Source organism: Kogia breviceps, chromosome 12 (genome assembly GCF_026419965.1).
Source record: "Kogia breviceps isolate mKogBre1 chromosome 12, mKogBre1 haplotype 1, whole genome shotgun sequence".
NCBI classification, from domain to species: Eukaryota; Metazoa; Chordata; class Mammalia; order Artiodactyla; family Physeteridae; genus Kogia; species Kogia breviceps.
The window spans coordinates 6,517,330-6,544,007 of NC_081321.1; the positions used below are offsets into that span (position 1 = coordinate 6,517,330).

Here is a 26,678-nt window from a genome sequence, read left to right on the forward strand (position 1 = left end):
AAAAAAAAAAAAAAGGAGTATTCCTTTCTCCTTTTGGTACATTTGCTTCAGTTATGAGTATTTGTAAGAAAATACAGGGACACAGAACAAGCACCAAATCCAGCAAAGAAGAGGATTTTGGAAAGTGCCTTGAACAATTCGAAATCAGGCTCTGTATCATGTCTTCTTTTTAGTTCCTGAAAAGTCTATCTTCTCTTCTCAATTTCATCCTGTTTTTCACTCCCTGCCTAAGCATATCTCCTCCCTATGTTCTCGTATATAATAAGTAGGAAACTTCTTCAAGTCATGAAACGTATTCCTGCTTAAAAGACTGGTGTGGGGCTTCCCTGGTGGCGCAGTGGTTGAGAATTCGCCTGCCAATGCAGGGGACACGGGTTCGTGCCCCGGTCCGGGAGGATCCCACGTGCCGTGGAGCGGCTGGGCCCGTGAGCCATGGCCGCTGAGCCTGCGCGTCCGGAGCCTGTGCTCCGCAAAGGGAGAGGCCACGACAGTGAGAGGCCCTCATACCACCAAAAACAAAAACAAAAAAAACAAAACAAAACAAAAAAGACTGGTGTGGACTTTCCGGCCAAAGGCATTTACTGCACCTTCTTAGAAAGATCATGCTAGCCTTCAGCTCCAAAGAGACTGTCATCCAGTCTACTCACCCCAGGAACTCCATTTCCGCCCTATTCTCTTCCATTGACTAACTGGATAGCACCCAAATTTGTATCTATTGCTCAGCAAGAACCAGAGTCCAACAGTCAAATTATTCTAAGAGAACAGTCAACTTGACAGTTTCCTGTCTCAAGCCTATCCATTTATTGCATACTATTCCATCAATACTGACAAGATTATTCAAGAATATATAAATAACATGGCAGCTTTTATAACCATTTTTCTTGCATACAGCACCATAAAGAGACCCTTGAAATCATTGGAATTAACGCGTAATCATTGAATGGGAAAATTCAACTGAACAAGTGAATATAATATATTAGTTTTCTTCACAAACACTTATTTCTCTTAGGCATAAGTGACAATCTGTGGTTTTCAAATCAATATGCCTGGGCTTCCCTGGTGGCGCAGTGGTTGAGAGTCCGCCTGCTGATGCAGGGGACACAGGTTCGTGCCCCGGTCCGGGAAGATCCCACATGCCGCGGAGCGGCTGGGCCCGTGAGCCATGGCCGCTGCGCCTGCGCTTCCGGAGCCTGTGCTCCGCAACGGGAGAGGCCATAACAGGGAGAGGCCCGCATACCGCAAAAAAAAAAAAAAAAAAAAAAAAAAAACCAAATCATTATGTTGTACATCTGAAACTAATATAATTATGTCTGTCAATCATACCTCAATTTAAAAAAAAACAATTATTGGGCTTCCCTGGTGGCGCGGTGGTTGAGAGTCCGCCTGCCGATGCAGGGGACGCGGGTTCGTGCCCCGGTCCCCGAGGATCCCACATGCCGCGGAGCGGCTGGGCCCGTGAGCCATGGCTGCTGAGCCTGCGCGTCCGGAGCCTGTGCTCCGCAACGGGAGAGACCCACGTACAGCAAAAAAAAAAAAAAAAACAATTATTTTCTCAAAGTTATAATATATTGCCAAGTGGTGGTAAAACCTTCAATAATGTATAATATGATCTCATTTTTAGAAAAAATACAAATACACATTTATGTGTATTTATATCTGGAAGGATGTACACTAAAATGGAAATTATACTTATCTCTAGATGGTAAGAATAAATACAGTAATTTAAATTCGTGTATACCTCTAGTTTTCTATTTTTTCTATAATGAATATTACAACATATAATAAAGAAATTAGATAAATTTTTTAAATTTTATTTATTTTTAAAGGTTACCGTGTGTTTACTTACTTACTTACTTATTTATTTTTGGCCACGCCTGGCGGTAGTGGGATCTTAGTTCCCTGACTAGTGATGGAACTTGAGCCCCCTGCAGTGGGAGCACAGAGTCTTAACCACTGGACCACCAGGGAAGTCCCTCTACATTTTTTAAGGGGAAAGGAAACAGTTTCCTGAGCATTCTCCATGTTTCCACAGAAGGATTTTGGAAAACAAGAGCAATCATGACTACCCTCTCACAGCTTCTCACAGTCTCCATGCTTGTTTTTTTCTCTCTTTTCTTCTATATCTGAGATATCATACATGTTACCCAAATTACCTTTTATCTACTTCCAAACTTCGTTGAATCCATCTCAGAGATGCAGTATGCAACGGATTTTCTGACTGCAGAGCAATTTCCCTCAAAACATAAGGGACTTTCTGGGCTTCCCTGGTGGCGCAGGGGTTGAGAGTCCGCCTGCCGATGCAGGGGACACGGGTTCGTGCCCCGATCCGGGAAGATCCCACATGCCGCGGAGCGGCTGGGCCCGTGAGCCATGGCCGCTGAGCCTGCGCGTCCGGAGCCTGTGCTCTGCGACGGGAGAGGCCACGGCAGTGAGAGGCCCGCGAACCGCCGAAAAAAAAAAAAAAAAAAAAAACATAAGGGACTTTCTTTATAAGACTTTCCAGTCTTTCATCTGCAATGGTCTTTCATTCCACTTTCGTCTGGTACTAACCAATACACCCAAACACTCTCCACCCAAACTCTTCCCCTATCAAGATCGAGAAACAAAACCCCCTAATTCATCATTAGCCCTTGCATCTGGGCTGCTGGCTTCAAGACCTGTATCCATTCTCTAGACTGCACAGAGGGCACAGATTGACAACCTGCCAGCTGCATTAGCACTCTCTTCAGCTCAGGCCTGTAGTGGATTTCTCACACCTCAGCTGTGTTATGGCGCCACCGCACAATCCCTTAATGCTTATCGTCAGGACACCCAATCTTCTGAGAGTCCTGTGTTTCCCAACTGTGGCCAGAGAACCATTAACCAACATTACCTAGGCTTTGTTTATAGTGTTCTCTCTTCATCCTTCATTCCATCGTTAACTCTAACCACCAGAAAACGTGTCTTACCTGCAGGAGGCTCTGATTTGAAACCTAAGGACTGGGGTTCATTTTTAAACCTCACTTCAGCATAAGTGACCTCTGAAGTCATATTGAGATCTTCTGTTCTCTTCAAAGAATTCTGTTCATCTCTTCCTTAAAACAGCTTGAAATGAAACCCAAGCATGGTGGTAACTTGTCATACATCCTCTTACTCAACCTGATGAGAACAGAGGCCCCAGAAAGACAACCTTGAGGGGAGTCTCATGAAAACGAAAAACCTCAGGGGCCCAACTCCCAGGACGGGCTCAGTGTCTGTCACAGACTTTAAACATTATTCCAGCAAATAGCAAAAAAAAAGCAGGAAGTTCAAAATGTAGGAAAAGAGGAAGGAAAAGAAAAGAGGAACAAACCAATTAGAGAAATTATGAGCACCGTGAACTTTCCAGAAAGGAAGAAATTAAAGTACTTGCGAGCATTTACATGCAAACATAATCATCTGCGGACCAACCAACCTCAGTATATACTCATTCACATTTGCATTTGTGAACTGATCAGGTAACTTTGGGGGTCACGTTCCAACTGACAAAATAACTCACGTGTCAGACTCCCCACCTTCAAGAGTCAGCGTTCCCTAATGCAGTGGGGAGTCAAGGTTTGGATTATGTGCCCTCAGAAGCTGCTCCTCTGTGTTCTCTGCTTTTCCCTGTTCTCGACTAAGTCCACTGTGCTCCCCCATTCATCTCGCTCTGGGCCCTCCAGCCACTCCTGAGAGAAGCTCTCTCTACTGGAAGAGGAGGCTGCCCTTCCCTAGCCCGTTCATCTCCACGACACCACAACAAAGGCTGTACAGGTATATATGACCCTTTAACAAATTAGGATAACTTAATGGAACCACAGTTCAGAAGGAGAGAAATTGAGCACTACATATGAATTTATCCAAAGGCCAAGAGGAAAGCACCCCCAAAATTAAATCCTTCATGTGAAATCTCTACAGACGTGCTCCCAGCTCACACCCAGATTCAGCTCTCCCCAAATAATCCTCCTCCTTCTTCTTTTTTTTTTTTTTTCATTTTTTGGCCACACTGCAGGCTTGTGGGATCTTAGTTCCCTGAGGAGGGATTGAACCCAGACTCCGACCGTTGAAGCATGGGGTCCTAACCACTGGACCACCAGGGAATCGCCCCATCCTCCTTTTAATCTCCCCACCTAATTCCTCGCTCTCCTGCGTAACACACACACACACACACACACGTGTGCACACATTTACCTCTGTATTTATTTCTACATCTCAATATATTGAAAACCATGAGTTCACACTAACACCTCTAATCTCAATCCTACACCAATGAGTTCATTCCAGTTTTTTCCCCCTTCCACATCTCTAACTCCCTTCTGTGACAGTAAAAAGCCTGCTTCCATTCTCTTTAATTTATTTACTTATTTGATCAAGGCCCTGGATTTAACTGATCTTCTACCTTTGCAGCTTCTCCCTCCTTAACTAAGATGCCCTTCTCTCCCGTACTGGGCTTGCTTCTCAATCCAGGCCCCACGGCTGTTGACGTCCTCCTCTCCATTCTGCGTGGGTGCTCCTGCACGGAGGCAGCCAATCCGCAAGGACATTCTCCTCATCCTGCCCAGGTCTGCTGCCCTACGCCAGGCCACCTTCCATAGCAAAGCCCTCCTCCCTCTGCCTGAACTCTGATTCCTGAAGCCGGTCCCCTGACCCCCATGTGGGATCCATCCTTACGCCACTCAGGCTCTAACACCCTATACAAGGTCACCCTCTCGTGTGGAAGCCCTCCTCACCCCTCGTGGGCTCCCCCCACCCCCGTGTGGACAGCCTCTGAAACCCACAGGTGGTCTCCCCTCTGCATGGATGCTTTCCTCCCCCCGCTGGGGCCCTGACGCCTCCCAGCAAGGATGCCCTCGGTCACTGCACCATCTCCCTGCACTCAACGACCCCATCACGTAGATGCTCTCTTCACCTCTCAGGCACTGATGCCCCACGCCAGGCCACTGCCACACGTGGACCCTCTCCTCAGCGTGCACAGGCTCGGAGGCCAGAACGCTTTCCCACCCCTGCAGAGATGTTCGTCCCGGGCTCCGACACCGCTGTCAAGCCAGCCCCCTGACTAGGCACCGTGCTCGCCCTGCCTAAGTTCTGACTGCCTGCACCAGACCGCTGCTCCTATCCCACCCCACCCGTCAACAGACACCTACCTTGCTCTTCCCCGCCTAATGCCTTATTTAAGGCTGAATTGTTTAGTAAGGAAAGGGAAAGGGGTATGAAAAACAGTAAGAGAAGAAAAAGAGCTAATTTTTACAAATTCTTCCAGCAAATAACTACTGGACCTAACAAGCGCTACTGGACCTTAACCATCTAAGCTTGTAAGGAGAAAGCAAAATACAAAATACATTCCTAAGGGTACCTCTCTTCCCCTGGGGTAAGTCACATTATGCCTGGATTACACTGTACCGCAAGCATCCCCCAAATCTGTGTGGCTTAACAACATTTATTTCTCACTCACATTACATGAGGGCTTAGGGTCTGCATGAGATAGACTGTAACTCTTCTTGGCTGTTCTCTAAGTATTTTCTCATTCTGGAACCTAGGATCACAGAGCAGTTCCTTGTAAGCTGAAACATGTGGTAACATTCAAATCCTCTGTTCAGATAAGGTGTACATTATATCCTCTCTGATTCCACCTGGACTTGCTGTGATGGGGGCAGTGAAGTTCACTCTACCAGCAGGGAGACTTGTCAAGGGCAGCAAAGTAGCATAGACTTGGTGGCTTATACAACAATTTATTTCTCACAGTTCTGGAGGCTGGGAAGTTCAAGATCAAGGTGGCAGCAGATTTGATGTCTGGTGAGACTCCTGTTTTCTAGTTCACAGATGGCAGTCTTCTCACTGCATCCTCACATGGCAGAAGGGGTGAAGGAGCTTTCTGGGGTCTCTTTTCTAAGACTAACAACATTCGTGACCTCATCAATTCCCAAAGGCCCCACCTCCTAATACCATCACACTGGGGGTTAGGATTTCAACATATAAATTTTGAGGGGGTGCAAATATTCAGTCCATAGCACTCTTCAAATCATTTAGCCAAGGGATCTCTAGGGCAGTGATCTCCAAATTGGGGCAGAAGTACCCCAGGTGGTATAAAAGAGGGTTCTCCGGGGCACAGAAATAAAATACTAGAACTTCTGTTTGTATGTACTTCAAATGTTTTATGAAAACAAGCTTTACTAATATCACAAGGATTCAGTGTTGGTTGCATGTCATGAGTGGTATGGGATGTATCCTGAGGAGAGGGCAGAGGTTCCTCAACTCTGAGAAGCTGATGGTTCATTCTTCTCTGCATGTTGCATCATATTGTCATTTAAATATCTGTGTAATCAAGAATTTGACTTCACCTGTTGATGGACACTTAGGTTGCTTCCATGTCCTGGCTATTGTAAATAGAGCTGCAATGAACATTGTGGTACATGACTCTTTTTGAATTATGGTTTTCTCAGGGTATATGCCCAGTAGTGGGATTGCGGGGTCGTATGGTAGTTCTATTTGTAGTTTTTTAAGGAACCTCCATACTGTTCTCCATAGTGGCTGTATCAATTTACATTCCCACCAGCAGTGCAAGAGTGTGGATAAAGAAGATGTGGTACATATATACAATGGAACATTACTCAGCCATAAAAAGAAATGAAACTGAGTTCTTTGTAATGAGGTGGATAGACCTGGAGTCTGTCATACAGAGTGAAGTAAGTCAGAAAGAGAAAAAAAATACCATATGCTAACACATATATATGGAATCTAAGAAAAAAATGTCATGAAGAGATTAGGGGTAGGATGGGAATAAAACACAGACCTACTAGAGCATGGACTTGAGGATATGGGAAGGGGGAAGGGTAAGCTGGGACGAAGTGAGAGTGTAGCACTGACATATATACACTACCAAGTGTAAAACAGATAGCTAGTGGGAAGCTGCCGCATAGCACAGGGAGATCAGCTCGGTGCTTTGTGACCACCTAGAGGGGTGGGATAGGGAGGGTGGGATGGAGGGAGACGCAAGAGGAAAAAGATATGGGAACATATGTATATGTATAACTGATTCACTGTGTTGTAAAGCAGAAACTAACACACCATTGTAAAACAGTTATACTCCAATAAAGATGTTAAAAAAAAAATTTGACTTGGATTTGTACCCAGTTCCTGGGACATAGCCTCTAAATCCTTGTACTTTCCTGAGTTATAGGAGTGTCTGTTATTTGCGGTGTGCCCGGATACTTTCTGCTAATGAAGTGCTCATAGTGGGCCTATGAATTACTGTGCTAACAAGACAATTCAAGGTGGGGACTGGCCACACCAGAGACACCAACCATGGGATTAAAGGGTTGGGGCTCCGAGTCATGAGATATCAGCCTAGACAGAGGAGGCATGCTGGAGATTGAGTCTGACCGTATGGCAAATGACTCAGTCAAGCCTGCTTATGTAATGAACCCCAGTAAAAATTCTGGGCACCAAAGCTCAGGTGAGCTCCCTGGTTGGCAATGCTCTGTGTACTGTTATACCTTGAGGCACCAGGAAAGTGACTTTTGGGACCCTCCCAGACCTTACCCTATGCGTCTCTCCCATTGGCTGTCTCTGATTTGTATCCCTTTGCTATAATAAAACTGCAATCAAAAGTATGGCTGGCATTTTTCTAAGTTCAGTGAGTTGTTCTAGTGAATGATCAAACCTGACAGAGTCACTGGAACCCCCAATTTGTCATCAGTTGATCAGAAGTGAGAGTAAACTTGAAGACCCTCAAACTTGTGACTGGTGTCTGAAATGAGAGCAGTCTTGTAGAGGACCATGGCTTTAACCTGCAAAATTTGGCCTACCTCCAGGCAATTGGTGTCATAAATCATTATAATATCTCAATGTGGTTAAATTCATAAAAACAAGATGTTTGGTAGAATATTTATGATATTTTTGAACAGGATGGGATGTGACCTTGTTGCTCACTTTGGCAAATTACTTAAAAGAACTGGGAAACTTATTAAATGTTGCTTTAAAAAAAAAAGAAAAAGGACAGGTGTGCCAATTTTGCTCACCTTTTCAGTGCTGTGAAATAGCTTCCAGTGGTATGCCAATTAGCAGATATTAAAGCACATGAGCGCAGGACGTCCCTGGTGGCGTAGTGGTTAAGAATCCTCCTGCCAATGCTGCGGACACGGGTTAGATCCCTGGTCCGGGAAGATCCCACATGCCGCGAACTACTGAGCCCACGCACTGCAGCTACTGAAGCCCGCGCGCCTAGAGCCCGTGCTCCACAACAAGAGAAGCCACCACATTGAGAAGCCCGTGCACCGCAACGAAGAGTAGCCCTCGCTCGCCGCAACTAGAGAAAGCCCGCGCACAGCAACGAAGACCCAATGCAGCCATTAATTAATTAATTAATTAATTAAAGCACATGAGCGCACACATACATACACACACAATTAACCTATTAGTTCAAGATAAACAATAAGTGAGAAGACAAACAAACTTATGGAAAGAGCATTTGGAAAACTGATGCTTAGAAAAGAAATAGTTCCACCATGTTGTGATTTTTTTTCTTTCACCAGAAATTATGTAAAGATGTGGCTTATATATCTTCCTTTTAGAAATCTTCAAAGTGAAGGGTTTCAGTGAATTTTGGACTCACTTATTAAGGAGTTTAAAATGTAACACCCTCTCACTAATTTGTAAGAACAACTGGATTAATACCATGAAAGAAGATCTTTACTAGCTAGTCTCAACAAAAAGATTTATGGAGAGAATTTTAAAATGAGAATCATATCTTGTTAAGTACAGCTAACGATATACTTCCCATTTTGAGCCATATAACATTGTGAGGTTTGTTTTACAACTGACAGCTATTAAAAGCAAGGATTGAAATAAACCAAACTCATAACTAGACAGATATTTTGTTCTATTAATAAGTAACATTAGGGACTTCCCTGGTGGTCCAGTGGTTAAGATGTCGCGCTCCCAATGCAGGGGGCACAGGTTCCATCCCTGGTTGGAGAATTAAGATCCCACACGCTGCACGGCGCAGCCACACACACACACACACACACACACACACACACACACACACACAAAGTAACATTAATTTTTTAAAGTTTATTATTTACTTTGCCTTTACCACATCATTTTTATTTCCATTTTTTAAATTATAATATATATAATAGAAATACTTCTGAGAATATATATAATAGAATTAATATACGTAATAGAATCAACTACCTTTTGCTAACCAACCATCTTAAATCTTGGTAGCGCCATTTGTAGAATTTATCTAGCTCAAATTCTGTGATTACGGCAATGTGGGCTGTGCTCAGCTGGATAGTTCTGGTTTGAGTCAAGTGTGGCTGATTTCAGCTCAGCCTGTTCACGTATCTCTGGTCAGAAACCAGACTGATAGAGACTTACCGAAGATGACGTCAAATGGGGCAGCCTGTGTCTGCCTCACGTGGTCTCTCATTCTCCAGAAGACTAAACCAGCAGGATTCCAAGAGCAGCAAGAGGGCAAGTCCAACGCGCACACGTTCGTTTCAAATCTCTTCTTGCATCACACTACGCGGTCTTTCATTGGCCAAAGCATTCCACATGGTCAAGCCCAGAGTCAGTGCAGAAGCTACAACGTAAATTTTACAAGAAGGTGTGGATAAATTAGGGTTATTACTGCAATCAATCACTCTTTGAGAGCTGAGTAAATCTGGAATGCAAGGTGTAGTACCCATTCCCAGTGGGACTTCTCCTAGCTTTGATGCTTGTAGAAGGGCCCTGTGCTTAGATGGGAATGGTGGTAGATCCCGAGACCTAGACCATCCCCTGTTCCAGGAGAACAAAAAAAGAGACTTAGAAATACTCCTTGATACATGGTACTAAGGACACTGAGATGGTCCAAAAGAGATGTCAGTGGCCTAGCCTATGAGAGACACCTCAGTTAAACATGAAGAAACATACCCCAAAAGGGTGAGATAGAATCACTGAATGGGGACAAGGGGGCCCTGTCTGCAGGGCCATCATAACTTGGAGCAGGGTCAGGGGCAGTACACACAGAGAGCACATAATACCTACACCAAGCACCCCTAAGAAGAAGAGCCACGACGTATGGCAGACAAACAAATGAGACAGCATCAATAGTTCCATATATGCCGAGCAACTGGTGGGCCCTCTGATCGACATTCTAATTGCTAGACTGGATAATCAATTGTTGGAAAGGACTGGTGTTTATTGAAAAGAACTAAGAAAACATGGACTGCCATGTTTTTCTTCTTCTGAGCCTACCTTTAAAAAGAGGGATAAGTTGCCATCAATATTGGAAAAATAAAACTCTTCCACGTTTTTCCATTGCTGGTTTATGATCAAACCTGCACAAAGAATAATAATCAGACTCCTATAATTTTCCATTATAAACCTTCCAGGGTTATTTGATATTTTGGGCCACACCGCGTGGCATGCGGGGATCTTAGGTTCCCCCACCAGGATTCAAACCCATCCCCCCTGCAGTGGAAGCGAGGAGTCTTAACCACAGGACCGCCAAGGAAGTCCCAGGATTATTTGATTTTTAAATTACTTTGATAAGCTTTAGAAAGTAATGGTTAAAAATATAAGGAAAAGCTTTACAGACTCTGTATAGGCAAAAAAAAAAAAAAGAAGTGGCGGTTAAAGACAGGGAGGTGGGGACCAGATGCCAACAACTTCATGGGCAAATTCTATTACACCCTCAAAAAAACTGATTAATTCTATTTTTATATGAACTCTTTAGCAGACAGAAAAATGACTGAAACCTTCTTATTCTTTTTAAGATCACTCCAATAAACAAATCAGATAACTACAAAGCACAACTCTAGGCCAATAACACATATGAACATAGTTTTTGTAAAATGCTTAATAATATCAAATAGAATACAATAGCATATAAAGAGGAACGTGTATCACAGTAAGGCAAGTGTAGCAAGCACTGTCGTTCAGATGGGCTGTCCGGCATCTAACTTCCTATGTTTGGAGAACATGGCCACTTCATGAGACAGAGCTCTTCACATACCACAGAAGCTGAAAATACAGACATTTGCTTTCAGAATCAGTACCACAAATACTTGAAGGCAATAGACTCCCAGTAAAATGGGGGAAATTGGAGAATTTATTACCTGATCTGGTTGAAGTTGAGAGAAGAGAAAACCTAACTAGTAGTAACAAATGGGACCTGGCAGTCCTTGTCATATAATGGCAAAATAACTTAGCAAATTGTGATGGACTGAATGTTTGTGTCCTCTCAAAATTCTTATGCTGCAATTCTAACCTCCCAGGTGATAGTATTAGGAGGTGGGGCCTTTGAGAGGTGATTAGGTCATAGGTAGAGCCCTCATGAATGGACTTTCCGCCCTTACAAAGGAAGCCTAAGAAAGCGCCTTTACCCTTTCCACCAGGTGAGGTTATAGCAAAAAGACAGTCGTCCGTGAGGAAATGGGCCCTCACCAGACACAGAATTTACCGATGCCAGGAACTTGGACTTCCCAGCCTCCAGAACTATAAGAAATAAATGTTTGTTGTTATAAGCCACCTAATTCCTGGTATTTGTTTTCAAAGCAGCCTGAATAGACTAAAACACAAACTAAAACATGTTGTCACCTAGCACAGGGAACTATATTAAATATCCTGTGATAAACCACTATGGAAAAGAATATGAAAAGGAATATATATATATATATATATATGTATAACAGAATCACTTTGCTGTACAGCAGAAATTAACACAGCACTGAAATCAACTATACTTTTATAAAATAAAATTTTTTTAAAGTGTTGTCAGGGAAGTCTACTCAATATTCTGTGATAACCTATATGAGAAAAGAATCTAAAAAAGAATGAATATATTTATACGAATAACTGAATCACTTTGCTGTACACCTGAAACTAACACAACATTGTAAATCAACCATACGCCAATAAAATTTTTTTTTAAGTTCAAAAAAAACAAGAGTACCCAAGGAAGACAAGACTTTAGGAGACCAAATGACTACAAGGGAAAGAGAATGTAAGAACTATAGAGCATAGTTGCTTTTAATGGCCCTGGACAAAACGAAGAGAGTAACAAGCTCAAAGCCCTAAATTCTTGGCTTACTGTAAAACCTGGAAACCAGAATTTCTAAGACTATGTTAAAAGAATCCTTTATTGCTTATAGCTGCAGGCTGAAGAAGCCATAAACCAAAGGCTAAGTTTGATTCTACAGGCAAACCCTGATAGGACAATTCAGAGGAGGCCTCTAGTATTCATTAGAGCAAGTCATGACCTTTCAGCAAGTAACCATTCTATTCTTGAGAAATGCTCTTAGCTTATTACTGGGTCCTCACAGATTCAGAACACACGAACACCAGACAAGAGGTGAAAATGTAACCAGAGTTAACCTTCATGAACTGAGAGTCATCGAGTCTGCATGGAGATCATCAGGTCCAGTAATGGCTAAAGGTGTGGATTTAAAAGCACATGAAGGGGATGAAACAATAATTTAGAACTAAGACCTCTGCCTAATTCAGAATCAATGCAAAACTTTAAATTAAGTGAAAGGGAAACTAGAAAGAGACCACCCATCGGTAATACCTCTCCCTGGGCTTTAGATTTAAAAACAAAAACGAAAGTACAAGGTGAATCTGGAATATCTTGTTCCATCATATATCAAGGAATTGGATCAATTATTTTTCAACATCACCAAAATGGAAACATAGGAGACCCCAGCCTCTGTCCGCCCCCCCACCCGCCAAAAAAGATCAACAATTAGCTATCCATTAACAAAAACAGCTTTGGGGGAGCTCTGGAGTCTGCTTTAGAAATTTCAGCAGCACAGTGGAACAGAAAACCTGAGAATTATCAGGTTATGGAGATGAAAGACAGTTTCATTCTGCCTACATCAGCCCACCCCCCAAAACCAACATCGTTTAATACCAAGAGGGAACTTCCCATATAGAAAAAGTTCCCCTTATCAAAAAAGGAAGAGTGGGGCTTCCCTGGTGGCGCAGTGGTTGAGAGTCCGCCTGCCGATGCAGGGGACGCGGGTTCATGCCCCGGTCCAGGAAGATCCCACAGGGGCCTAGCAGGCCCGTGAGCCATGGCCGCTGAGCCTGCGCGTTGGAGCCTGTGCTCCGCAATGGGAGAGGCCACAGCAGTGAGAGGCCCGCATACCGAAAAAAAAAATTTTTTTAAAAGGATAGGATCTCATCATTTTGCCCTGTATACTTCCCATGTTATTGCAATCCTAATAGCCAGAATTAGCAGAGCCAGCCAAGCAGCAGTAGTAGAAGCAGTGCTAACAGCGAATTCACCATACGCCAGGCTTTGTTCTAAGCACTTTACATTTTTAACTTGTTTTATTCTGACAATAACTCTATAAAGTAGGAACTATTATCTTCATTTTGCATATGAGGAAACCAAGGCAAACAAGGGTTAATTTGTCCAAGGTCAAAAAGCCAGTAAGTGGCAGAGTAAAGTTTTGTGCCAAGGCAGTCTGTCTCTTCCCAAGTTCATGCTCCTAACCACTCCTCTTTACTTCCCATTAATCACCTATTTTGGTGGGACTGGGGAAGGGGCGGTGTCATTAAAATCAATAAGTATATTCCCCATTCAAAGATTTATTTAAGCATTAAAGTCGGAAGAAAGTTTTATTCTGTTCTTCATTTTCCACCTACCCAAACAGCTGTTTTTCTACATTCCCAACACACTTTGGATCGGGTACATGTTTAGACTCCATAGATGAAATGTCCCTTGACAGTCTTCATTTATGTCTTTAGGCGTCTCCCGCCTGCCACCAGGAAATCTGAGCAGTATTTCCTACCACTGTGCTAGAGTTGCTAGGGGGAGCCCGTCCTCTAGTGGTCCCATGCTGATATGCAGCCAGTTAAAGCATTCACAGAAATTGCCTCAAAGACATTTTTTTACCATTATTAGGTGCAGTGGCAGAACACACATAAGACAAAAGAAAACATTAAAAAGCAAACAGAAACATTCACGGTTGGTCTTAATGCATTATTGTGTTTAATTGAGGGGATGACACTAGTCTTAGATTGATAGGGCAGAACATGAGGTCTCAAAGGACAATTATTTCACTCCTGAGATGTAGACTTTAGTATACTAGAGCTTTTTAAAACATACCACCCCCACATCTTAATAACTTTCAAAAAGGGACTGAAAATGACAATTCTTGTTCTGAAATTAATGCCATACGAAATGGTTTCAACCATGGTTGCTGTGAAAACCATACCAAGCCTATACATTCCCCAGGCTTAAGGGACTTGCAAGTAAATGTAATCCTCCCCCTTTTCTTTCTTTCTCAAGAGAATATGTGATTGATGGGGAGCTCCTGAGTATGAGTTCTAGTCACAAACCATATGTATTTTCCTCATGTACAGTTAAGAGGCAATAACAGAAATGATTTTTTTTTTTTTTTTTTGCGGTACGTGGGCCTCTCACTGTTGTGGCCTCTCCCGTTGCGGAGCACAGGCTCCGGACGTGCAAGCTTAGCGACCATGGCTCACGGGCTCAGCCGCTCCACGGCATGTGGGATCTTCCCGGACCGGGGCACGAACCCGTGTCTCCTGCATCGGCAGGCAGACTCTCAACCACTGCGCCACCAGGGAAGCCCAGAAATGATTTTTTTTAAGCTAAAAAAGAGCTAAATATAACCAAGTGCAATCTTGGCCAGTTGTGATAACTGAGATCAGACAGTAAGCTACCAGATTTATCAGCAGCTGGGCTACACGATATCCAGTTTTCCTTTTCCCAGGCCATAGCATCTATGTACCAAAGTAAAATTTGTCTTCAATGCTACTTTCTTGGGCCCTAATATTAACTGACTCTGGAGCATATAAATGAGACCCTCTGCAACTATAACAAAGCATATGTGGAATACTTACGTCCTGTAGCTAGGAACAACCAAAATGAGAATGAATGAAAAAAGGAAAAACCGAACTTTCTGATTTCTAGTCCCTCTTCACTGAAATCACTGTTAATTCACCAAGTATATATTTATGGCATATGGAAGGTATTGAGTAGATAAAAATGAAGACATGGTCCTTGGATCAAAGAGCTCACGAACTAGTAAGAAGAGAATTTCAACAGCAACCCCAAAAAACAAGGGAGATCACCTTTCAGACTGAGGGGATAAGTAGCATTTCACAAAGCAGCACTTGAGCTTTCCAGGATGGGAAGGATTTCACCAGGCAGGGAGAGAAGGGAAGGAATTCTAGGCAGAGGGAATTGCAAGCACTCAATGCCCATGGTGCTGATGGCATCTGCAGAATGCCTAGTGTGCGGGAGGAGACTGAGTGAAAGGGAGAACCGAGAGCTTAGGATGACATGGTACTTCGGACTTTAATCTGTAAGCCAAGGAACATTATTAACGGTAACTAATGAGTAGGGGACGAAAGGGCATGAGCGGGGTTTGGTTTCAGGAAGATTGTTCTGGTGGCAGCATGTACGCTGGACTAGGGCCGAGAAAGCTAGAGGCAAGCCAACTACCTAGAAGGTTATGGGAATGGAGGAAGTGAGGAGTAACAACAGTGAAGGCAGATGTCAACGTCTAACCAAGGGGGTGGAGATGGAAAGATTATTATCTGCATCTTTGCCCAAAAAAACCCCCTGCAGTTTAGGATACATGTTTATCCATGACAGTGCCTCACCACCTCAGTAATGATAAGGAAGGCCACGGCCGGGGACGCCATCCAAGCCCTTCCCTGGGAGGGCAAATGGGGGAGGTGTATCAGAATCTCTGGAGAGAGCACTATGTTATTTTAAATTGAAAACAAAAAAAGAAAGAAGAAAAAAAAAAAAAAAGAAGCACCCATATCATTCCGATTCATCTCCTGTGACAATCACTGAATGAGAACTCCAAGATCCTTCTGGCTTCCAAAGTCCATGACTCTCACTTTAGTTCTATCTCATGCATTGATTCCCTTCATTTATGCTGACCATAGTTCTGGGATATGAAAGGTGGCCTAGATCACAAAGATAATTTGAAACAAATGAAATTAACTGTACCAGCAAATAAATAATAAATACAAATGATCTCGACAAGGAGCCTCTGTGGGTTTAGAAACATGAGGACAGAGGTCTAGCCTTAACCTCTTAAAACCTCCATCTCTTGAAAATGAGTAATAGATATAAAATGTCCTTTTATTACCTACTGGCCACCTATCTTGGGTCAATTAAATAAAAAAGATAATGAAACAGGCAAACAGAAAGATAAAAGAGACACTACCTCTTTCCATATTTTTAATTACCATTATTGCACCAATACAGCATACATATGCTCTATATACATATATCTGAAACTTCATTTTCAATTTTTCAGCAATTCAAATACATAATATATTATCATCTTGAGAAAACAAAGAACACAACACAGAGGAAGATTGAGAAAATAGGCTCCCAGTAGTTAGTCACTAGTGATCCTATAGGCTTTCCTTTTAGTGTTTTCTATTGGAATTTTTAAATGTTCTGTCATGGCTCTGCAAGAATAGAGCTGCCTAGAATGGGAAGCAATGAAAAAAAAAAAAAAAAAAAAAAAAGGACCCAAAGTTAAAAAGAGTCAAGAAGGAAATCCAAGAGAGAGATTTTGAAACTAAATATAAGGGCTCCCTTCAGCCAAAAGGTACACATCCAAATAGGTGCTAAGGGAAGAAGTGAGATCCTCCCATTTCACTCTCAAAATTGCCCCTTAGCAGACAAAATGGCTGGTGCCAGTTCACCTAACAGCGGGACCCCTTCACAGCACTGTAAAAGGAATGGCGGGCAGAGAGAGGGAAAGTGGTGGGGGGCAACTTGCTGCTGAGATACTCCTGGTGATGGGTACTGCAGCCATCGTTTGGGCAAAACCTACCACAGCTAAAGCCACGGCTCTCCAGCTTGCTTCATAAATGATGGTACATGTAATAGCAGCTTTCTGTTGCAGAGCTGGTGGACTGAAAAAATAAATGTGTATGAAAAGGAGCCAGATACCCAGGCAGCAAGGCAATGTGGGTACTGAACAAGAGTTAAGTGCTTTCAACCTCTCTGCTCTACAAATTAGGTTAAAAACTCTAAACCCTCTAACTTTTAGGACAAATAATGGGGCCATTACAAAGTAACGCTGTGCTTCAAATGCAGCAACTAGATGGAGCTGCAGGAAAGTAACTGCTTCTCTAGAAAATAAGTAGGAAAACAGTCCCTTGAACCTCCTTCATCCAAGAGACACCCACTGATCAGGGATGATGCACTATTCAACAAAAGAAGAGTGGGGTGCCACCAACACAACCCTCTTGTCACAGGAAGAGACATGTAAACGCACTAGAGGGTCAGGGGGCTGCACCCAGCACTGGATGTTCACTGAATAAGACAAGCCTGAGGGAGGATATATAGCAGAGACCCAGGAAACAGGTCTTTCTTCACACCCACCCCTATCAGAATTCTGCATCTGTAAACACTGAGATCAGTCTGTCCATTTTGAGAGTCTTCAGTTAATGGAAAAGGAAGTTCTGAGGTTTTTGTCTCCCCTGAAATTGCTAAACAGAGCTTCACAAAGAGGCACACAAGGGTCATGAGATGATTCTGGAAAAAGTTAAAGAATTTGAAGACGGAGAAAATTTTATACATGTTGGAGGTTGTTTCCCCACCAAAGAGACCCTGGCCTTTAGAGCCCTGCAGTAGTCAGCCACAAGTATCATAAGACCCACTGGTCCCCTGCCCTCGTAGTGAACAGGAGATAAGAAATACTTTCTTGGCTGTACAGCAAGGAACAACACCGGGGAGTGACACACCAGCCTGAACGCAATGGAGAAGCTATGAAAACAACCGTTCAATGATTTCGGTTCTGGGGAGGGAAGGGGTTCCGAGCTCCCCTCACAGATTGGTGCCCTCAAGGTCATTTTGATTCTTCAAGTCTGTCCTTAACATCCTGCCAGTGCTCCTCAGAACTGGACCCAGTTGGATGGCTGTGGTGCCTGGTTTGGAACAGAGCTGCAAGACAGAACAGAGACATAGCCAAAGGCATATTAGGATAGGGACTCCATCCTTAACAGTGAGAGATTTCTGCCCAGAATTCCTGAAACTATGCTTCACAGCAATTCTCCTTATTAAGGCCTGAGACATTCCACTCAAGCTTCATGCTGAAGCCTTCTTATCCCACCATCCCCAGCACTCCTATACTTCCTTACCTAGAATTCCTGCTGAAGACTCTGTATGACCTACAAATGCCTTGCTTTCCCAGATCAGAGACTTCATTTGACTGTACATACACCATCAATACCCTGGTTGAGAGTACGCTGGTTTCCCTATGCTAATACCTGGATGCAGTGCTAAAGTCACCCCACAAGTCATTGCTTGCAGAAACTGGAGCTGGTGCTGGTGTGGTTACAGGAGCAGGAGAATCCAAATCTAAAAGGATATCTGAATACAAGGTAAGAGAAGAAATAAGAAAAGGGGAAACATAATAAAAATTTTAGAAACAAAAACTTATGTTCACACAAAAACCTATACATAAATGTTCACAGTGACTTTGTAACAGCCCAAAACTGGAAACAGCCCGGATGCTTTTCCACGGATGAGGACTAAACATACTGTGCTACATCCCTACCATGGAACACACCTCAGCAATAAACAGGAACAAACTGTTGATATATACAACTTGATGGCTCTCAAGGGAATCATCCTGAGTGGGAAAAGTCAATCCCAAAGGTTATATACTATATGGTTCCCTTTATGTAACATTCCTAAGTGACAAAATCAGAGATGGAGAACAGATTAGTGACTGATTGCTGAGGGTTAGGGATTGTGGGGAGAGGCAAAGAGCTGTGGCTATGAAAGGGCGACACAAGGGATCCTTGTCGTGGTAGAACTGTTCAGTATCCTGACCATGGTGGTGGATCCAGGAACTTACACATGATAAGAGTGCACGGAACTACAGCCGACCCTTGAACAACATGGGTCTGAACTGCATGGGTCCACTTACGTGGGATTTTTTTTCAATAAACACTCACTACATTACTACGTGATCTGTGGTGGGCTGAATCTGCAGATTTGGAACCGCAGATACGGAGGGACAACTATGAAGTTATACACAGATTTCTGACTGCATGGGGGGGCGGGGGTCAGGGAGGAAGTGGTCAGTGCACCTGAGCCCTGCACTGTTCGAGGGTCAACTGCACACACAAAAGAGAATACGTAAAAATGACAAAATCTAAGTAAGATGAGGAGATGGTCTCAATGTCATTTTGCAAAATGTTGAGGGTAACTGGGTAAAGGGTATGTGGGATTTCTTTGTATTATTTTTTACAACTGCATGTGAATCTACAATTATCAAGTTTAATTTTTAAAAATAAAAATAAATAAACCTTAGATACTATCCTCAGTGCCTTCTGGCAACACTTACCAAAAGAAGTAGCCTATAACCACTTTTACCTCAAAAATTCCAGGAGGAGAAAGTTTGCTCTTAGCAATCAATTACAAATGATTAATGATATAATTTAAAACTTAAATTATATTAAATTATAATTAACTAATTAATGATATAACTTAAAACTCCCAGATTCTAATACTAGGTTCTCTAATCTTAGGAAAATTCCTTCCCAAGTTCTAATTTCTCATCCTTTAAATGGAAATAACTGTATCTATTCATTTTTCCCACCAGACAGTAAAGAAAAACAAAAGTGTACTCATAAACCCAGATGTCGTCTCATTTCCTCTCACGGCCCTTGTGAAGAAATGGAACGGATTAAGAAATGACATTCACTGAATAGCTACTATATTCCAAGAACTGGGCTAGATGCCATCACATCATTTCACCCTCACAGTCTTGGGGTAGTTTTACATCTCCATTTTACAGGTAAGGATACTGAGACTCAAAGAAATGAAATAATGTTACCCAACACATTCAGATAAAAAGTAGCAGAGCCATGACCAAAATCTTGGCCCATCTGACTCTCAGGCCCACTAGAATCTCTCTCACCAAGGTACAATGAAGGAAACAGTCTTCTCAATATCTACTCATTTTCGGCCAAAGAACCACCCAGAACCATGACCCTCAGCTCACCAGAGAAGCTTCAATGCCTTGCTAGAGGCTTCCAGAATCACCTTGTCAGTGTCAAGTGCCATTTAACAGCAAAACCATCGACACTCTCCTTGGCAAATAGGTGTTACCCAGTTAAACCCTAAGATATGATTTCTCAAGGCTAAAGTGCTAGAGAGAGTTACCTGCATCAGTACCTCCACGACTGGATTTCGGTACGGGCGGTGGAGCGACATGATTGCTGATGGCAGCCGAGGAGGACGGCGGGGGAATTGTGACTCTGCCTCCAGGCGGGGGTGGGAGTGAGCTTAGGCCCCCAGCCGCTGTAGTCTTGGGCCTAGAAGCACCTCCTTTCTTGGTTGTGATGTTCTACAAAAGAAAAAAAAAGAAGCAGAGTGACAGAAAGAAAAAGAATAAGTCACAGGCTTATGGAAATACAAGGAGGGGTGGGGGGAACCATACTCACCCCAATACTCAACTTGATGGTCTGCCCTTCCTTGAAGCCCAGATCCAACTTGGGACGATTATCCATTTCCTGAGATTCTTTGGAAATCTCAGATTCCTGCTTTACCCACCTTCAGTAAAGTAAAGGAGTAAGTTATTTTAATTGGGATTCCCTGAAAGCTGAGTCTGACACACAAATTTGAGTGTAGCTAATTTATGTGAAACATGATTCCAGAAAGTAGAGTAAGGGAATATGAGATGTGAGAAAGGAAAGGAAGAAAAGCCAAGAGAGGGCAATTGGGGTTCAATACCGCTGCGGAACCATTCAAAACGCATATTAAACTTGTCCCTCCAAAAGAGGGCACTTAGCCACCAATTCCCATCCCCCATGGTTGAGGGCGGCCCCTGAGGGGGTGTTAATTCCTCAGTCCTTCCAGGTTGCCCCCCCTTGCTAACTGGGTGGCCTTCCACAATTTCAGGAAGTCCTAAGGCAGAAAAGCCTGCCCTTGAGGTAGGAAGCCAACAGTGCACATGGCGCTGTGTCTACCACAGCTGAGCCAAAATCGAATGGGCTGAAGAAACACTGCAACAGGCGCAAAACATGTCAGCTACACGGAGTAACACAACTGGCACATAACTCCCCACGTATCTCACACACAGCCCTGCTGTCACTGTTATGCCTCCTTCAGCCACCTAAAAGCAAGGGCAAATTCCCCAGAGGCATAAAAAAAGCCCCATCTCAAACCACTGTACAAGGGACTAAAAACATATTCTAACTATAAGGAAAGGATAGAACAGATACAAATATAATGTCAGAGAACAGAGTGAATGGGAAGATTTCTATTCACGTGAGCTAGTTTCCCAAGTAAAGAAGGCAGGAGGTAAAAGAGATATAGCACCCACTCAACTGAGAAGCAGCATTCCCCAAACATTTAACCTGGAAACTAAAGACAAGCTTCACTCACTTGAAGTGATCTTGCAAAGAGACATTAAAGTCAAAGGCGTCACCCCGATCTGAGAAGCCAATGCCAATGAAAGCACTACGCCCTGTGAAAAAGACAGGAATCTTCAGAACAGGAAGTATCCCTTAGGGCAAACTCTATCCAATGAAAATATCAATGTAATATTTACCCTAACTAGATAACATCTGTGAATGTGAAATATTTTCTCCTGGGCCAGGGATCGGCAAACTGCACGCAGCCCATGGGCCAAACGCTGCCAGAGCTTTGTTCCTGTAAATAAAGTTTCACTGGAACAAAGGCACACCAGTTTGTTTACAGACCATCCATGGCAGCGTTCACATTACATCAACAGAACTGAGTAGTTGCAAGAGATCATTTGGCCCACAAAACCTAAAATATTTATTATCTGTGTGATTACAGAAAAAATTTGCCAACCTCTGATTGGAGAAAAGATGATTGCCATAAACACAGATGATGTAAGATAGTCCCACAAAAAACCACCACAACAATGAACAGGCAATACGTGTCAATTCTTTGGTTAGATAAACATTTTGATTTATTTATGTCTACTTTTAATAACCGCATCTTGGAACTTGTGTTCATATCTATTACAAACATATTAATCCTTCTCCTTTAGCAACTAGAGTTAACTTTGGACAAAGGGGAGGAAAAATTTAGTAAACTGAAGTAAGATAAATGCATTGGGGCACACTTCTATTGAAGTGCATTAACTATTTTCCTAATCTCAACCCATTCAAAATCCCTGATCCCTTACCAGTACCATCCTGGATCCGGATTACAAAGTAGCGGCTGGAATCTGTCACTGTCTCCACAGCAATACCAGGATATTGTTCTACTGGTGCTTGAGCAAAGAGCTCCCCTGACAGGTAAGGAAAAGACTTATTTGAGCAAAGGAAGCAAAAATTTAAAACTCAATTAACAAGTATTTCCACGCCAGTCCCAAATTTGAAGGTATTTATAAAAGAACACCAAACCAATATCCTTAATATGTTAGAGAGTCACCAGCACAGATTACCTGAAACTTTATCCTCAAGTTTGATATAAGCAATCTTCCCTTTTGAAGTGATTCGGAGGCGACCAGTCCAATCAGGTTGATCTAATTTCCAGTCAGATGCCCTAGGATAGGAAAATGGAGAAGCCTCAGGCCTCGGGTCCATGTCTTTAATACACTAAAAACCTACACGTCTTTAATACACTAAAAACCTACACAGAACCATTTGCCATATTTCTTTTTGTTTTGTTTTGTTTTTGTTTTTATTTTGTGGTACGTGGGCCTCTCACTGCTGTGGCCTCTCCCGTTGCGGAGCACAGGGTCCGGACACACAGGCTCAGCGGCCATGGCTCACGAGCCCAGCCTCTCCGTGGCATGTGGGATCTTCCCGGACTAGGGCACGAACCCGCGTCCCCTGCATCGGCAGGCGGATTCTCAACCACTGCACCAACAGGGAAGCCCTCATTTGCCATATTTCTATTTCCCTCTTCTGAATTGCTTACTCTTTCTACGTATTAAGTAATCAAAAGACTAACTCGGGTTTCCCCTGGTGGCGCAGTGGCTGAGAGTCCGCCTGCCGATGCAGGGGACACGGGTTCCTGCCCTGGTCCGGGAGGATCTCACATGCTGCGGAGCGCCTGGGCCCGTGACCCATGGCTGCTGAGCCTGCGCGTCCGGAGCCTGTGCTCCGCAACGGGAGAGGCCACAGCAGTGAGAGGCCCGCATACTGCAAAAAAAAAAAAAAAAAAAAAAAGACTAACTCATGATTCTCTCTATACAGATGCCTCATGTTACACACAGTCCAAAGCAAATAGAAGAAATGTTACTACTTAAGTCCAAAAAGCATCAATAAAAGTATAAAGTACAAAAAAAAGTAATTTAAAAATTTATCACAATGACACTATTTTATATAATACTGTAGATGGTATTTTATATAATAGTGTTTTGCTGATCAGGGAACAACAAAGTCTACTAAATGAAATATATTAGGTACAGAAGCCTCCCAAATCCCTAAACATATTATCTTTCACTGAATTCAACCAATATTTACAGAGTGTGTATTAAGTTGCAGGTACTGTTCTAGGTACTTGGGATACAAGAGGGAACCAAATTTAAAGCCGCCATGAAGCTTTCATTCTAATAGAAGATAGATAATAAAAAAGAAGCAATAAATAAGTAAAATAATTAACATCTCAGAAGGTGATAACTGCTACAGTAAAAAGAAAATGCAGAGACAGAAAAGGGAGAGCGGGAGGGTCATGGGAGAATGAACAGGCTGCAGCCTTCAAAAGGGTGGTCAAGGTTAGTAAGGCAGGCCTTATTAAACAAGGTGAAATGTGAGCAAAAAGGTGAAGGAAGTGAGAGTTACCCATGCAGGTATCTGGAGGAAAAGCATTCCAGGTGTAGGAAACAGCTAGTGCAAAGATGCTAAGATAGGAGCATGCCCGCCATTATCTGCCCTCAAGCAAGGAGGCCACTGTGGTTAGAATAAAGAGATGAGGTGGGAGAGCTAACTGAGGGACAGATCATGTAGGGTTTTGTAAGCCATTTTAAGAACTCTGGCTTTTATTGTGAGTGAAAAAGGAGCCATTTAAGAAGAGGTGTGACATGATCTCCCTTTTAGTTTAAACGGATTACTTTGCCACCATAGCAGAGATGCAGCAATATGAACACTGAAGCAGGGGGATTAGTCAAGAGACTACTGTACTAATCTAGGAGAGTCACAATGGTGACTAGGAAGAGAAAGGAGCAGAAGTGGCTAGACTGTGGATATATTTAAAGTAAGGCAGCAGGATTTTCTTATGGCACGGATTTGAGGTAGAAGAGAAAGAGAGACATCAAAGATAAAATCAAGGATGACTCCTTTTAGCCTGAAAGGAGGAATTGCCAATAATTGAGATGAGGAAGGCTACAAGTAGAGCAAGGCTGGGAAGAAAGATCAGGAGTTCAATTTTGGCTATGTTGAGTCTGAGATGTCTTACAGATTTTCAAGAGGAGATACAGAGTATGCGTTTGAATATATGAATCTGGACTTCAGGAAGGACATGTGGATTAGAGATACAAATGTCCATGGAAACAGTACAAACACTGAATCCTTATGATCTGTGTTATAAATGAATCTGAATGAAATCTAAGACATTATTTAAACATGAAACAATTTTACAAAACATTGTATTTGTGATTTTGTTTTGCCAGCAGTGTGGAAAAGGGAGGGCAAATAAAAGTTATTAATAACTCATCCCTTAAAAAATAAAAATAACTCATCCCTTGGGAACCTAAAGACTAATACTTGCAGGTTAGGAAAGTAACAATAAAGTATATCTGAATAAAAATAATTTTCACAAGATGGTAAGCAAATGGTGGAAAGGAAGAAATGAAAATTTAAATTAGGACAAGTTCTGAATAGGATTTACAAGATAAAATCTTTGTCGCGCCCTTCTCTCTTGATGTCCCGCCTCAAAGACCCTCAAGTACCTGAATCTGATCCAGATTAGAGCAAGCTCTAGAGGTCCCTGTCTATGAAATTTTTTTAATGAGTCATTACTTATTCCACTATACCGCCATGAGCTAGACATAGTGTAAATGGGCTATTGAAAATATTAGGAACAAGCCTACTAGACACGATTCTCTGGACAGGTTCCTAGGCTTATTTGTGTGTCTGGTGGCCAATATTTAACAAATCCTCAGTAAATGAATGGATACTCATGGCAGCAGTTTCCCTCAGCCCTGAGCCTTACCTCCTCTCCCACTCCCCTGACCTAGCCTGAGGAACTCTTGGTTTTACTGATCTTCTAAACCAACCTCACAAATTTTCATCTACCTTGGCAATAAATCTTATAGCAGCCATATGGAATAGGCATGAAAAGTCTACCACCTCTCTCTAAATGAAGAAATAGACAATAACACACTAAGTAACAATCCCTAACTTCAAAGTCCAGCATTCTTTTCATTACATTAAACCACACTATAGGGTTTAATACTGATTTAGCTGAGGAGGAGGATAATGATGAATAAAAAAAAGTTTTATAGGTTGGGAAACCATTTTCTAATCATTTATAAGTTTTGCATCAACCTAAATTCCGTAAGTCTGGTCAGTGAAAGTCTGGGAAGCAACAGCTTATGCTAGGTGAATCAAAGTCAATTATTCCCTCTCATCTTACTAGTCACTCAAAGAAAGCATTTCTTCTGCTTCCTACAAAGTCCAGTTTTTCCTTTAATGGCAGCCTGGAGAACAAATCATGCTTATAATGTAAAATGGACACAGACAAAAAGGGAGAAAAGTCATATTTATCAAGCACCTGTTCCAGGCATTATGCCCACTTTTGTGAAAATTGAGAGGATCTAACAAAGTAAGTAATATTTTTTTTTTTTTTTTTTTTTTTTTTTTTTTTGCGGTATGCGGGCCTCTCACTGTTGTGGCCTCTCCCATTGAGGAGCACAGGCTCCGGATGCGCAGGCCTAGCGGCCATGGCTCACGGGCTTAGTTGCTCCGCGGCATGTGGGATCTTCCCGGACCAGGGCACGAACCCGTGTCTCCTGCATTGGCAGGCGGATTCTCAACCACTGCGCCACCAGGGAAGCCCAGTAAGTAATATTATATCCATTTCTATAGATGAGGAAACTAAAGTTCAAAAGAGTTAAGTGACTTCCCAAAGGAAACCCAGCAAACAAATGAGAATCACCATTCAAGCTCAGTTCCGCTCTCTTCACTGACAAAGAGTGGTTGATGTAGAAAGCCTCTTGAGAATAAGATGTCAGTAATACGCATGGAAAACACAGAACGACAACAAGAAAAAGGGTTAAAGACGAAAATTAAGAAATTGCTTTGATGGCTCAATGCAGTTAACTGACATAAGGATAAACCAGAAGTGAAGATAGAGAAAGCAGACGGGTGAGAGAAGCTTCAAGCTTTTAAAAAGCTTGAAGTAGAAGAAAAAGAACAGAACCTCACTTCAACGTGTATCATATCCTTTAGGAAGTCTCAACGCGAAAAGTTGGAGGTCATGAGCTATTTTACCTATTTCACAGTTCAATCAATGCTAATTTAAATGTAATCTACTAACTTCTTTCAGTCAACATTTACAGAGTCTCCACTATGTGCCAGAAACTGTGCTAGACCCTAGGAATATAAAGTTTAAAAAGACCTCAAGTTGTTCAAGTCTAGTCTGGAGAACTGGGAGACCAAACAATCAATGAGAATGCAGAAGGAAGAGCTCTGTGACAGAGACAAGCCCAAGTGCTATGGGAGCACCAAGAGACACCTAAGCCAGAATG

At 42.7% G+C, this 26,678-nt stretch overlaps 1 protein-coding gene across 4 annotated transcripts in view; it reads right to left on the reverse strand.

The window, feature by feature from the left end:
• NECAP1 (NECAP endocytosis associated 1) overlaps window positions 1-26,678 on the reverse strand; it is a 41,227-nt gene that overhangs the window by 12,742 nt on the left and 1,807 nt on the right. For 2 of the 4 annotated variants that reach the window (XM_059082598.2, XM_067008711.1), the window contains exons 2-8: window positions 22,428-22,528; window positions 22,167-22,271; window positions 21,395-21,476; window positions 20,452-20,560; window positions 20,171-20,354; window positions 18,265-18,367; window positions 16,190-17,938 (exon numbers count right to left, since the gene is read on the reverse strand). In XM_059082598.2, the coding sequence (XP_058938581.1) occupies window positions 17,890-17,938; window positions 18,265-18,367; window positions 20,171-20,354; window positions 20,452-20,560; window positions 21,395-21,476; window positions 22,167-22,271; window positions 22,428-22,528 (733 nt within the window). In that variant the 3' untranslated portion in view covers window positions 16,190-17,889. Of the gene's footprint in view, window positions 1-9,378; window positions 9,781-16,189; window positions 17,939-18,264; window positions 18,368-20,170; window positions 20,355-20,451; window positions 20,561-21,394; window positions 21,477-22,166; window positions 22,272-22,427; window positions 22,529-26,678 lie in introns of those variants that run through there. The other 2 variants (XM_067008710.1, XR_010835754.1) reach the window with 2 other exon arrangements.